Raw genomic sequence first — 15,660 nt, 5'->3', positions numbered from 1 at the left:
CGACAGTGAATGAACAGTGATATATTTCCAATTCAGGATGGTGAGTGACTTGTCGGGGAACTTGCAGGTGGGGATGTTCCCAGGTATTTGCTGCCCTTGTCCTTCTATGTGACAGTGGTCACTGATTTAGAAGGTGCAGTCGAAGGAGCCTTGGTGAATTCCTACAGTGTATCTTGTGGATCGTACACATGGTTGCCACCGTTCATCAATGGTGAAGGGAGTGAATGTTTGTGGATGGGGTGCCTGCTCTTGTAGCCACAATATTTATATGACTAGTCCAGTTCAGTTTCTTTGGATTTGATTTATTATTGCCACATGTATTGATGTACAGTGAAAAGTTCTTGCGCACTATACAGACAAAACATACTGTCCATACAGTACATATAGGAGAAGAAAAGGGAGAGGGTGCAGAATATAGTGTTACAGTCACTGATAGGGTGTAGAGAAAGATCAGCTTAATATATGGTAGGTCCATTCAAATGTCTGACGGCAGCAGAGAAGAAGCTGTTCTTGATTTGATTTGTTATATGTATTAACATACAGTGACAAGTATAGTTCCTTGCACGCTATACAGACAAAACAGAGAAGGAAACAAGAGAATGCAGAATGTAGTCACAGCTAGGGTGCAGAGAAAGAATTTTAGAAGCATAGAACGAGAGTAAAAGATAGAATTAGAATGTATGCTGGGCACAGCTTGCAAGAACTCACCTTGCTCCAGCGCTAGTTGGTTGGTATGTGTTCTCAGATTTTTGTATCTTTTTCCCCAACAGAAGGAGGTGGAAGAGAGAATGTCTGGGTCCTTGATTACGCTGGCTGCTTTCCCCAGCTTCTTCGCTGCTGTCATCAGACTTCTGAATGGACCAACCATATATTAAGCTGATCCTTATCGACACTCTATAACTGCAACACTATATTCTGCACCCTCTTGCTTCCTTCTCCTCTATGTATTCTGTGAACGGTATGCTTTGTCGGTATAGCGCGCAAAGAAACAATACTTTTCACTGTATGTTAATACATGTGACAATAATAAACAAAATTAAAATGATTTCTCTCTTTCAACAAGAAACATTTAATTCCTCAGCCTTGTTTTATCAGAAAGCAGGGTCACCCTGTCATGAATCATAGAAACCCTACAGTGCAGAAAGAGGCCATTTGGCCCATCGAGTCTGCACCGACCACAATCCCACCCAGGCCCTACCCCCATATCCACCCGCAAATCCCTCTAACCTACGCATCTCAGGACACTAAGGGGCAATTTTAGCATGGCCAATCAACCTAACCCGCACCTCTTTGGACTGTGGGAGGAAACCGGAGCACCCGGAGGAAACCCACGCAGACACGGGGAAAATGTGCAAACTCCACACAGACAGTGACCCAAGCCAAGAATCGAACCCAGGTCCCTGGAGCTGTGAAGCAGCAGTGCTAACCACTGTGCTACCATGCTGCCCATGCAACTGTTTTGAGATATTGTTCTTCAGACAAACAGAAAACCATTCCAATTCTGGACACTAATTATTATTTTAAACTTACACTTGGGAAATAAACACTTGGCCAATCCACATCATTTGATTTAACTTTGCAAGTACCAGCTGTCCCTATTCTCCACGCAAGAAATAAATTGAGATTTGAATTCAAACGTCATGGATTAGACAGGGTAGATGCAGGGAGGATGTTCCCGATGGTGGGGGAGTCCAGAACCAGGGGTCACAGTCTGAGAATTCAGGGTAGATCATTTAGGACGGAGATGAGGAGACATTTCTTCACCCAAAGAGTGGTGAGCCTGTGGAATTCATTACCACAGGAAGCAGTTGATGCAAAACATTGAATGCATTCAAGAGGCGGCTGGACATAGCACTTGGGGGCAAATGGGATCAAAGGTTATGGGGAGAAAGCAGGATTAGGCTATTGAGTTGGACGATCAGCCATGATCGTGATGAATGGTGGAGCAGGATCGAAGGGCCAAATGGCCTCCTCCTATCTTCTATGTTTCTATGTCATCTTTCACAACCTCAGATTGTTCCCAAAGTACTTTACAGCCAATGAAGTACTTCCGAAGTGTAGTCACCGTTGTTGTGTTGGAAACACAACAGCTGCTCTGAGCACAACCATCGCCCCCAAACTGCAACGTAATAATGGCCAGATAACCTGCTTATAGTGATTTTTTAAAAATACTTTTCCAATTCAATCAAATCAAATCCAATTCAGAGTCTCAACAAGTTGAGACATTTCAGATCCAGGCTGACAAGACAGGGCGAGCGACCGAACCACCCTGTCCTGGGCCTGATCTACATGAGCCAAGCTGATTGGAGAAGGAGGAGGTTCCTCCTCCAAGACTTGAGCTCATTTGCATCTTAGCCAAAAGGCCGAGATGCCGCTTTTAAAAATTGCTTCATATGAAACATATGAAGCCTCAGCGTAACCCAATGAGCTCAACCAAGTGCGGCCGACCATGGGCTGCCGACCATACTACACTTGATCTTAGCCAAAAGGCCTGCTTATAGTGATGCTGTTGGAGGGATAAATATTGGACCAGGACATACCAATTCAGAGCAGGAGTAGGCCCCTTGAACCTGCTCCGCCATTCATCAAGGTCATGCTGGTCTGACTGCAACTGTTCAATTCCCGGCTTGGGTCACTGTCTGTGTGGAATCTGCACGCTCTCCCCGTGTCTGCATTGGTTTCCGCCGGGTGCTCTGGTTTCCTCCTACACTCCAAAAGAAGTGCGGGTTAGGTTGATTGGCCATGCTAAATTGTCCCTTGTCAGTTAGTAGGGTGATTAAGTAGAGTTATGGTGATAGGGCCTGTGGTCAGTGCAGACTCGATGGGCCGAATGGCCTCCTTCTGCACTGTAGGGATTCTATGATTCGCCCACTGTTCGCTGTACAATTGCTGAGAGCTCTGCAAATTGCAGATCCAGGATGATTCACCATGATTTATCCTTTACACTTCTGGGAAGTCTAGGCTATGTTTTGGAATTCCCCACTGATGGCAGTCTGAATGGATGGTCACATTCTGTCCAGAGGGCAAGACGGTTAGATGGAGTTAGAATACAGATCCAACATGATCTAGCTGAACGGTGGAACAGACACACAGGGCTGAATGGCCTCCTCCTGTTCCTATCATGCAAAAATAGCATTTTTTAAAATGAAAGCATATGAGGAAGGAAGCAAAAAATGACAAATTCTACATAAGCAGCAAAAAAAACCAATCCCTCATTAATGACTCATATCACTGCTTGTTACTGCAAGTCTTCACAAGTACGAAATTGTGACTTAAGCCAAAACTGCAGTTAATATCCCATCTTTCTATTCTAATCATTGCATCCACTACCTTATTAGCGTATTGCTTTGTTCTGCAAACTCCATCGAGACAAAACTACATTACACCCAAAAGGTTCTTCTTGCAGACAATAAACTTGGGTCAGATCATCTGTTTGAACCATATGCCATCCTGCAGCCCTGACAATATCATATCGTAACATTTGGCATCACTGGTCAGATTTTCCACAAAGATCATTTTGCTAAACTCTTCTCTCCTCTTCACCTCCTCCCACACCAGAGCCTGACAGAAGCAGATTTTGGTTCGGGTTGCTCACAATTCCCATGGCAACGTCTTGTTCATGCTGGCCACAGAGTAATCCTTGTGGCATACAAAAAAAAAATTAATTTATGAAGTTTGAGTAAACTATCCCAAAATGAGAGGTGCAGAGACAGACATGAAGTAGCTGACTGAAGGTGGGTTGGTGAAGACATGACTGGCTCTCCTCAGTCCCCATTTCTGGAGCTAATGTTCTGGGGACCCGGTTCAAATCCCGCCACGGCAGACAGTGGAATTTGAATTCAATAAAAAAATACCTGGAATTAAGAATCTACTGATGACCATGAAACTATTGCCGATTGTCGGAAAAACCCATCTGGTTCACTAATGTCCTATAGGGAAGAAAATCTGCCGTCCTTACCTGGTCTGGCCTACATGTGACTCCACAGCCACAGCAATGTGGTTGACTCTCAACTGTCCTCTGAATAAGGGCAACTAGGGATGGGCAATAAATGCTGGCCAGCCAGCGACGCCCATGTCCCACGACTGAATGATTTTTTAAAAATCCTCTCCATCGCAACTTTGGTGCTCTCCGAGAGTAAACATGCAGGGATGCGGGTCAGGGGGAAGAAGCCATTGTAGGATAGAAATGGACTACCTACGTAGGAGTGTGACACTGGGAGTTGATAGGAGAGTGCGCACAGGGAACAGGAGTGTGTCCACATGGAATGCAAACAAAAGGAAGGTTGTAACACAATTATGAAGGAATCCTGGGGTCCAGGAGCCAATTTTTTTTATTTCTCAACCAACATCACAATCAGATCATCTAGTACTTTATCATTTTCATTGCTGTCTCATTTCTTACATTGCAATGGTGACTGCACTCAAAACCATTACAGGAGGATCAAATAGGGCCTCAATTGTTTTATTTTGATGAATTTAGTATCAACAGGGACCAACACTAGTTCAAGTGAGGAACATCCTGCCTGACACAACCCCGCCACTATCTTAAGGAATTGTCTCTCAGTGAAACCCAGGAACAGAGTTCATTTAGCTGCCCAAAGACAAGGGCTCACAAGGCAAAGTAAAACCTTAAATAAGACAAAGCAGAAGTGGTTGAAGGGTGGGAAGTAAATGGATACGTCTTAGGGAATCAGGGTTAGATGGGAAAATTCCTCAGGATTGGCATTGGGACCTCCCTGTATGACCCAACTGGTCAAACTCAACAAGAGCAACCAAATCAAACTAAGAGGAACAACTAATTCTCAACCCAAGAACTACAAATTGTGAACTTTTTGGCATAAAACTACAAAGGGTTGCGAATGTAGCCCAGACCATCACACAAACCAACCTCCCATCCATTAACTCTGTCTACACTTCCTACTGCCTCGGAAAATCAGCCAGCATAAATCAAAGACCCCCACGCACCCCGGACATACTCTCATAGAAACCGCACAGTGCAGGAGGCTGCCATTTGGCCCATCGAGTCTGCACCGACAACAATCCCACCCAAGTCCTATCCCCGTAACCCACTTATTTACCTCACTAATTCCTCTAATCTACGCATCCCAGGATACTAAGGGGCAATTTAGTGTGGCCTGTACACCTAACCCGCACATCTTTGGACTGTGGGAGGAAACTGGAGCACCCGGAGGAAACCCACGCAGACACGGGGAGAATATGCAAACTCCACACAGACAGTGACCCGAGGCTGGAATCGAACCCAGGTCCCTGAAGCTGTATTAACCACTGTGCCGCCCACTCTTCCACCTTCTTCTGTCAGGAAAAGATGCAAAAGTCTGAGATCACGTCCCAACCGACTCTGCTGCCATCAGATGTTATATTAAGCTAATCTTTCTCCTCACCTGAGCTATGACTAACATTAGACCCTCTCCTTTCTTTCTCCCCTATGTACAGTATTTTTTTGTCTGTATAATGTGCAAGAAGCAATACTTTTAACTGTATATCATTACATTTGACAATAATAAATCAAATCAAAATATGCAAATGGGTGAAACATTAGACAGATGAAATTTAACAAAGATAGGCAGGAAAAAAAAATCTGCAAAGTGGCAGATCATTGACACAAGGAAGTGTTCAAATCAGAGTGTCGATTGTGTGATGGTGAGAATCACAGAACCAACACTAGGAAAGACTGAATAAACTCAGGCTTTGCAGCATTGGAAGGAGGGAACCATTTGGTGAGGCTACTGCGGCTTATAAGACATTGAGTGGAATGGGAAAGGTTGATATGGAACACAATTTCAAATTAATGCACAACAACAGCTAAGAGGGGCTTGGGTCTAAACGAGCAAAATTTCAGACTCGTGAGAGAAAGTTGTTCTTCACAGTGACTGGCGCTTACAATTAAACACTTGGAATTCTTAGTGCACAATCTGAATAGTCTCTCAATCTGGAGTGATGAGCCCAGATGAACCCAGAAGTCCTTTCTCATCCATAAATGTTCTTGATTTCAAGAAGAAATTAGATATAGCTCTTGGGGCTAAAGGGATATGCGGGGTGGGGGGGGGGGGGGGGGGAGGCAGGATATTGAATTTGTTGATCAGTCACAATCCTAATGAGTGGCAGAACAGGCTTGAAGAGCAGAATGGCCTCCTCCTGCTTCTATTTTCTATGTTTCTATATAGTCTTAAGGTCATTAGCTAAAATGGTGGATCACACATTGTTACAATCTGATTTTCTTTTCATTCTTTCATGGGATGTGGGTGTCACTGGCAAGACCATCATCTGTTGCCCATCCGCAATTGCTCCTGATCTGAGTGGCTTGCTAAGTCATTTTAGTTCCTCAAATGCTCTGTGGTTCTTGATTTCCTTTGTGTTCTCTTAGACATCATTCGCAAACATACGGAATAAATGGATAAGAAAATAATCAGCTGTTCTATCAATCCTGTAGATCAGAACCCATCACAATCAGACACCGACCTTCCCCTCCGCCAGCCCTCCCCTCCCCTCCATCCCTTATCTTTTCTTGCCAGCTACAAGCTATGTAACCTCCTGAAGAGACAAAAAAAATGTTCCAAAGAAATAACCTCAGACTAATTTCACCCTTACTTGAGTTTCCAGCCTCATGACCAGGACAGCCTATTTCTAGCTATGTGCACTGGACTCCAGCCTTGCCTCAACCTATCAAATCCTCATCTATGCCTTTGTTAACCTCTCAACAACTACTCCAATATTCTCCTGGCTGGTCTCCACTCAGCATAAACATGTACAAAACTCTTACCTGGGCGGCACAGTAGCACTGTTGCCTCACTGCACCAGGGACCCGGGTTCGATTCCCAGCTTGGGTCACTGTCTGTGTGGAGTTGCATGTTCTCCCTGTGTCTGCATGGGTTTCCTCCCACAGCCCAAAGATGTGTGGGTTAGGTGGATTGGCTATTTTAAATTGCCCCTTAGTGTTAAAGGAACTAGCTAGGGTAAATGCACGGGGTTATGGGAATAGAGCCTGGGTGGGATTGTGGTTGGTGCAGACTCGATGGGACGAATGGCCTCCTTCTGCACTGTAAGGATTCTATAATTCTGTAGCTTAACTCGCACCAATTCCCTTTCACCCATCACCCCTGAGCTCACTGATGTACATTGAGACATCACTTAATGGGGAGCCAATTTTAAAATTCCCATCCTTCTTTTCAAATCCATCAGTAGCCTCGTCCCCCCTCTTTCTCTTTAACTCATCTCCTCCAGGACCTTTGTGCTCCTCCAAATCAGACCTTTCCAACAAGCACAGTTCCCCCTTTGGTGTTAGCCTACCCAAGTGCTTTTTTCTCTGTAGCTGTTTGATAGAACCGAGTGGCTTGCCAAGGCCATTTCGGAGGGCATGTGTGAGTCAACCACATTGTTGTGGGTCTGGGGTAACATGTAGGCCAGAATGGGTAAGGACGGCCAATTTCCTTCCCTAAAGGACGTTATTAAACCAGCTGGGGTTTTACCACAATCCAAAGATTCAGGATCATTATTAATGAGTAGCATTCCATTCCAGTTTTTTTCTAATTAATTGCATTTAAATTCCTCTAGTCCTCCCCAATTGGAGTAATCTTTTAAATAGGCAACCTGTCTAGTGCTTTAATTATTTTGCAAAACTTCATCAGATCACCACAAAGTTAGTGCTGAAAGAAAAAAAACATTTTTCTTGGGAGTGCTTGCACATTTATTGATTTTAAAATGTGGCTCTGGGTGGTTGCGTGGCTGTTGGACCTTGGTGTAAAATATACATTTATGTGACAAAGTAATGACTTTGGAGGTCGAGTGGCACACTGACCCAGCTGGACTTGGCTCACTATCAGTGAAGCCTTTTCCATCTTCAAGGAGAGTGTATCAGCTCGAAGGGCTGAATGGCCTAAAAGTTGAGTGGAGGTGAGAATCAAGCGACCTAGACTTCACGTGAGCCAGAGGATGAATTGGATGTTTCTGTAACGTATTACTTAAGTTGCTTCTTTCTGTAATGGGGGAGGGGATCATGGAAGGAGCCCAGTAGAAAGTAAATGATTGCCAGGGAAACTAGGTAGATTGAGCACTGGGCAGAGTGAGAATTCAGTTACTAATGGAGATATTTTCACTTCACTGAATACATGGTGGTGAATATTTCTCAAAAGAAAAATGGAGCCGTTTTCTGCCCCAGTGTTCTGCGTTGCTATGGCAATGAGTTAAGAGACCAAGTAAATGCTACTTTTTTTATAAGGGGATTTATCCTTTCTTTTGTCCTATTTTCCTTGCTTATTTCTACCCTACAGCTAATGGCCTTTGCCTATGATGCTCTGAATCAATTGCTTGGAAAACATGTGAGTGCGGCCCAGGAATAGTTAGTTGGCTTTGTGATTTTTTTAAAATTTGCACTCTTTTGACCAACTTTCCTTAAACATCCGCCCCACATCCCAAGGGCATTGAATGCAAACCCAACAAATTGACAGCATGAGCAAATTGAGTCCAATTGCTAGTGCAGTGTATCATTGCTATCCCATTGCATTTCATCAAATCATGAAGAATATACAATCATAGAACGCTACAGGGAGGCTATTTGGCCCATTGTGTCTATACCAGTGCTTTTGAAAAAGCTATTCAAATTGTAGCCCATAGCCCTGCAGATAATTCCGTTTCAAGCATTTATCCAACTCCCTTTTTGAAAGTTACTGTCGGATCTGCCTTCCCTGCCCTTTTAGGCAGTGCATTGATGAGGAGATATTGATTTGGTGGTCATGTCACCGGCCTAGTAATGGTGGGTTCAAATCCCACCACAGCACAACACAAGAATGCAGCCAACACAAGTCTGTGCAGTCCATCACTCAAACCGGTCTCCCATCCATTGACCCTGTCTACACTTCCCGCTGCCTCAGCAAAGCAGCCAGCATGATTAAGGGTCCCACACACCTAGACATTCTCTCTTCCACCTTCTTCCGTCAGGAAAAAGATACAAAAGTCTGAGGTCACATACCAACTGACTCAAGAACAGCTTCTTCCCTGCTGCTATCAGACTTTTGAATGGAACTACTCACATTAAGTTGATCTTTCCCTACACCCTAGCTATGACGGTAACACTACATTCCGCACTCTCTCCTTTGCTTTCTCTATGAATGGTATGCTTTGTCTGTATAGCACAGTAAGAAATCTCACAACACCAGGTTAAAGTCCAACAGGTTTATTTGGTATCATGAGCTTTCGGAGCACTGCTCTTTCATCAGGACTCATCTGGTGCAGGAGCAGCGCTCGGAAAGCTCGTGATGCCAAATAAACCTGTTGGACTTCAACCCGACGTTGAGACACTTCTTACTGTGCCCACCCCAGTCCAACGCCGGCATCTCCACATCTTGTCTAAATAGTGCGCAAGAAACAATACTTTTCACTGTATACCAATACATGTGACAATAATAAATCAATTCAAAAACATCCTTGTTCAATTGGTCACTGGCAACCTCCCCGAAGTTTTCATTAGAGTTGGTCACCCTGTGGGGGGTGGGTTGGGGAGGGGCGGGATTAAGCCCTTTTGCAACAGTCTTTTGCAGCTGGCAACCTGCTTGTCTGCAGTTACGGTTCCATCACAGCAGCTGATATACCCATGCTTTTGGAGAGACAGGCCGGTCACCATGGCACCAGAGAGTGTCACAGATTTTAATGAGTGTATGCTCTCGCCCTGCTAATGCCCTCATTAATGCAAGGCACAATACACATGCAGAATGCATCCCCCTTCCTACTCCCCCAGTGTTCCCGTGCAAAGCGACACTTGGCCGAGTAAACGCCAAGTGCAAACAATTGGCCCGGACGTAACCTCTTTCGAAAGTTTAAAAAACTTTGATGTGGCAGACTGAAGACTTGTTTTCCAAACGGAAAAAGCTGCACTTCCCCAGCCTCCCTTCCCTTAGCTCCCAGAACAGTCTGTGTTCCCTCCATGCTGTTTCCGCCCATTCTACTTTCGCCAGGGTAATCAGAAACTGCATGTTGTGCACACACAGGACCTGACCAGACACTTAGAAGAACAACACTATCTTCCGATCTGTCTTTTGTCTCTGTTAATATCATGCAATCGTGTTCGCCTCTTCTAACAAAATACTGCAGCTATACACTGGACTGATTTTAAAATCCCCTGCACGGCTGGGTGTGGCCCAGTAGAAACGATCCTCCGTTATTTAAGCAGCTCAAGTGGAACATTGTTATTCAACAGCTTTACAAAGAACAGCCAAACAATCCAAAGAGGCGAACTCTAACCTGGGGGGGGGGGGGGGGGGGACCTTCTCAGCCTTTTACAGGGGGAACCAAAGACCCAGTGGCTGTCACCTCCCCCTCCCCCCGAAGCTATACTTTGGTCTGATTTAAACAGTGCCATATCTCTTTCGCAATTCTAAAGGCGCTTCAGATGAACTTTCTGCCAATTCCAATAACAACCTCCAGCGCTATTTTATTCAATATTGCCTAATCCTGACCACTAAATAGTCGGAATTTATTCTAACCCAAACCCGAATAGCTTTCTTTGATACAGCACTATGTTTAATATAGTAACGCATCCCAAGACTTTGCAGAGGCCTAATTTGTCAATTAGCTTAAATCTGCCCTCTGCCGCTCCCATCAGAGTCAGTGTCAGACAGTGCAGAAAAGATCCTTCGACCCATCGAGTCCAGATCAACAATATCTACCAAAGGGGCGGCATGGTGGCACAGTGGTTAGCACTGCTGCCTCAGTGCCAGGCACCGTGGGTTCGATTCCCGGCTTCGGTCACTGTCTGCGTGGAGTTTGCACACTCTCCCCGTGTCTGCGTGGGTTTCCTCTGGGTGCTCCGGTTTTCTCTCACAGTTCAAAGAGGTGGTTAGGTGCATCGGCCATGCTAAATTGTCCCTCAGTGTACCCGAACAGGCACTGGAGTGTGGCGACTTTCACAGTAACTCCATTGCAGTGTTAATGTAAGCTGACTTGTGACTAATAAATAAACTTTAATTAATCCTATTTTCCTCCCAATAGAGTCACAGCTCTGAGAGAAACAGTTTCCCTTTATTTACTCCATCAAAACCTCTATTAAATCTCCCTTTAACCTTCTCTTCTGAAGATAGAACTATTCCAACTTCTCAAGTCCCTCAATTAATTATCCCTCCAACAACAACATCATAATCAGATTATCTGATCATTATCATAGCATTGTTTGTGGGATCTTGCTGTGTGCAAACCTGTTGCTGCGTTTCCTACTCTACAACAGTGGCTAAAATTACTTCATCGACTGTAATCATTTAAAGGCATCCAGTGGTTGTGGAAAGCGCTTTATAAATCCAATTTTTTCCCCCACACATAAATGAAGTTCCTCTGCCCTGGTACATGGAATTAATTATTCTGGGGCAAAAATTTAAAAAGAGTATAAATTTATTATAAAATTAATAAATTTAAAATTTTTTAAATTTAAAAATAGATTTCCACTCCATCTGACGAAGGAGCCGCGCTCCGAAAGCTTATGGTATTTGCTACCAAATAAACCTGTTGGACTTTAACCTGGTGTTGTGAGACTTCTTACTGGATTGAGATTGTACAGTATTGCTGGATTATCACACTGCATCGCGGGGGGGTTACGATCCTGTAGATTTATGGTAGCACTTTATATCACAATAAGTTAATAGTTGTCCTTTAGGCATCACAGAAATTATAACTACCTAAATAATACATTATCTTAAACTCGCTTCCAAGCATTCTGTATTAATTATTTTGTAAAACATGATGCATGTTATATGGCCTGTAATTTTAATTTAAATAGCTTTCTCATTGGTAATTGCTGTTTTAGCAGAGTTACAGGATGCCTGGTCTAGCCGACTGGGTAACATATAGAAGAGAGCTCCCATTCTGTTCTTTACCAAAGTACTGCTGCTTTAAGGGTACCTAAACAAAATAGCGTGAAAACGTGACAATTCTTTGCAATGCCCCAAGTTATAAATATTGGCCGATTTCATTAGTTAGAACGTGCAGCTCATTTATTTGAGGGGGATGGGGTGGCCCAAATTCAGGTGGACCATTACTCCAAGTGCAAGCCACTAAACGGGCCTAGATTGTCAAGGATTGCTACCTTGCAGGACAATTTTTAATGGGCTTTTCAGGATGTTCCTGGGATATTTGAATTACCTCGAATGAACACCGGGCCATCCATCCCAACTGGTCTATGTTCCACACAAACCTCCTCCCTCTCTACCTGCATAGCCTTCCGTTCCTTCCTCCCTCACGTGTTTATCTGGCATCTGTGCTTTTCATCCCAACCACTCCCTGGGCTAGCGAGTTCCATATTCTACTGAATTCCCTATTGGATTTTATTGGCGGCTATCTTGTATTCAGGGTCCCTGATTTTGGAAATATCTTCTCCAAGTCTAACCCATTTAATTCTTTCATGGTTATAAAGGCCTTTATCAGGCCACCGCACCCTAAAGGACAACTATTAACTTATTGTGATATAAAGTGCTACCATAAATCTACAGGATTGTAACTTCCTACAGGAATTAAACCCAGCCTATTCAGTATTTTCTGATAGTGATTGCCCCACACTTCTAACCTGAAAATATAGCCTACTGACTTTTTAAAAGCCATATCCATTCATTATTAGACTTAGGTCTTCCACATAGCAAACACCATTTCCCATCAAGTTTTGCATGAAACAGGTCTCTCTCTTAGTCATCAGCATTCTTGTTCTCTCCAACTTATTGGATCATTCTTCCCATGTAATTGACAGTAGCACAGGAGCAGCACAGTGGTTAGCACTGCTGCCCCATAGCGCCAGGGACCTGGGTTCGATTCCCGGCTTGGGTCACTGTCTGTGTGGTGTCTGCACTTTACCCCCGTGTCTGCGTGGGTTTCCTCCGGGTGCTCCGGTTTCCTCCCATAATCCAAAGATGTGCAGGTTAGGTGGATTGGTCATGCTAAATTGCCCCTTAGGGTCAGGGGGATTCATAGGGCAAATATGTGGAGATATGGGGATAGGGCCTGGGTGGGATGGTCGTCGGTGCAGACTCGATGGGCCAAATGGCCTCCTTCTGCACTGTAGGGATTCTATTCTATGATTTCAATTTCTGACAACCTCCCCCCGCCCCACCACCACCAACTCCCACTTCCATTTTCTCAAAAGTTACAATAAGCCACAGGTGAGTAATTTAAAATAATCTAAAAACAAAACCAGTAGATAGAACTTTAGGAGCACACACTATTGTAAACCACAAATCCTACAATTAGGATAGTTAATAACATTTTCCACCTCCTACCATCACAATTCTTCTCTTTCCCACAGATTTAAAGCAGTCTTAAAATGCTTTGTCTCTGATCCACCTTAGCAAGAAGGTTCACATTTACAAACTCTTAACTGATGTAACAAAAAGACGGGATCCTTGATGTAACCTAACCTCTGTGATTCCACCATTCGTTTCAAAGATCGGTTACACTTTCTGGCCTTAATACGGCACACACCTACATTCTATTCATTGACATCTTTATACAGCTCCAGCACTTATAAAAACAGCACATTCCTGTCTTGGCATTGCAATTATATTTAATAGAAATGCTCACATCCACACACACACACAAACAGATTTGAACCAATAATTACCAATGAACTAAATGGATACGGTTAACATTCAGAATGACAGCAGCAAAGCATTACCTTGTAAATGAATTTGCAACTCAGTGGTTGACCTTTACCTTATAGGCTAACACTGAATTCATGCAAGCTGAATTAAGACTTTGACCCCAGTGATTTTTTTTTAAAAACCTGGTTTTTGATTGTAAAAAAAGTGCTGAGAGGGGGTCCTTTGAATACTAGAGGCAGCCTGTACAAATGACAAGATGTCCCACATTCTGCTCTGTGCAAACAAACAGCAGATGAACACACTTTAACAGCAGCTTGCAATGTATTTTGTTATGGTGTAGGGTTTTTTTTTTAAAAAACTTTTCCTTTTTGTTAGGAACAATGCTAGCAACACCCAGTGTACACGATTCTCACAACTCTCTGGCCTCTCTCCCCCCCCCCCCCCCCCCCCTCCCCCTCTCTCTCACACACACACACACACACACACACACACAAAGCGTCTCTTGTACAATCTCTAACAGTGAACAATTGCTGGATCTTTCCTATCCTTTGCCTCCCACAGTTTTTCCCAGGCTGGTTGATGCTGCACCTTTCCCTGTAAAGCTCCCTCCCTCCCCCTGCTCGCTCTCTACAGATATCCCAGAGCACAGCTGTCAGACTAAGTCTCCCCAGCTGGTGTGTGTGTTACTCACCCAGAATATAATGTTAAAGCCGAATATGAAATACTTGATGCAGCAGCTGACTTCAGGTCCTTTGTAATGTTTCCCTGACATCTTGGGCTGCTCATGAAGGAAGAATTGGCTGGGAAGGCGGCGGAAGGTTGGAGGCAGCCGGGCTGGGGTTGAGGGGAGACGGATAGCGGCGCTGGGGAAAGGCCGAGGATACAAAGTGTCTCCGGCTGCCCGGGTTACAATGTGTCCGGCTCGGCTACAATGTGTCGGGCGGCTGAGGGCGGGCGGGCAGCCTCCTCCCGCCTCTGGACAGGGAGCGCCCCGCGGACGCTGCACAGCCGCAACTCCGGCTTTAACACATCACATCCCGGGACAAGGATCCGGACCAAATCCTGGGACAAGGAGGCGCCTGGGGAGAGGCAAAGGCGGGACTTCCGGCAGGCAGGGGGAGAGAGAGAGAAGGCAGCAGCAAACACAGCCTGAAAGATAATGAGAGAGAGAGGGGGAAAGAATTAGCCACTGGAGGAGAGAGAAAAGATAGAGGGGGAAAGAATTAGCTGCTGAAAGGAGAGAGAGAAAAGAGAGATAGAGAGAGGGAGGAATAATTAGATGCTGGAAGGAGAGAAAGAATAGAGAGATAGGGAAATAATTAAATACTGGAAGAGAGAATAGAGAGGAGAAAGGAATTAGCTGCTGGAAGGAGATAGAGAGAGGGGGAAAGTATTAGCTGCTGGAAGGAGAGAGAGAATAGAGAGAGGGGGAAAGTATGCTGGAAGGCGAGAGAAAAGAAATAGAGGAAAAACAATTAACCATTGCAAGGAGAGAAAGGAAAAACACTTAACTGCTCCGAGGAGAGAGAAAAAGAGATAGAGAGAAGCAGCTAGCTGCTGTAAGGAAAAAGAATTAAGGCAACAAAGTCTGAAAGAAAGGAATGAGAGATGGAAACAAAGTGATAGGAATAAAGAGGGAAAGATTGTGATAGGATTGAGGACAGAAACAGTGGTAGAAATAGTGAGGGGGAGAAAACAGGCAATGGAATGAAAGAGGGAGTAAATGAGTGATTGATTGCGGTCTGGGTGTCAGGCTAACTAACAAAACACTCTTCATTGTTTTTTAAAGAGTGACTAAAGAGAAACTCTTCCCACGAGCAGCAGAGTTCAGTAACCTGAGGACACAGATTTAAGATAGTTGGTAAAAGAACCGGCGGGGGGGAGGGGGAAGAATTATTTTGTGGTGCGAGTTGTTGTGATCCGGAAGGCGCTGCCTGAAAGGGCGGTGGAAACAGATTCGATCAGAACTTTCAAAAGGGAACTGGATAAACAATTGAAAAGCAGAAAGGGGAATGGGGGAAAGCGGGGTGAGGTGGGGACACGTCATGTCAGCTCTGCTAATCCTGGCTGTGAT

At 44.5% G+C, this 15,660-nt stretch overlaps 1 protein-coding gene across 1 annotated transcript in view; it reads right to left on the bottom strand.

The window, feature by feature from the left end:
• Positions 1-14,679, bottom strand: part of LOC144490390 (tetraspanin-5) — a 97,963-nt gene extending 83,284 nt beyond the window's left edge. Inside the window, exon 1 of the mRNA XM_078208166.1 lies at positions 14,278-14,679. Coding sequence (XP_078064292.1) covers positions 14,278-14,358 — 81 coding nt within the window. The 5' untranslated portion in view covers positions 14,359-14,679. The remainder of the gene's footprint in view (positions 1-14,277) is intronic.
• Between the last annotated feature and the right edge of the window lie 981 nt (positions 14,680-15,660).

Source organism: Mustelus asterias, chromosome 1 (assembly GCF_964213995.1).
Source record: "Mustelus asterias chromosome 1, sMusAst1.hap1.1, whole genome shotgun sequence".
Lineage (NCBI taxonomy): Eukaryota > Metazoa > Chordata > Chondrichthyes > Carcharhiniformes > Triakidae > Mustelus > Mustelus asterias.
This window is presented reverse-complemented; position numbering and strand designations above follow the sequence as displayed.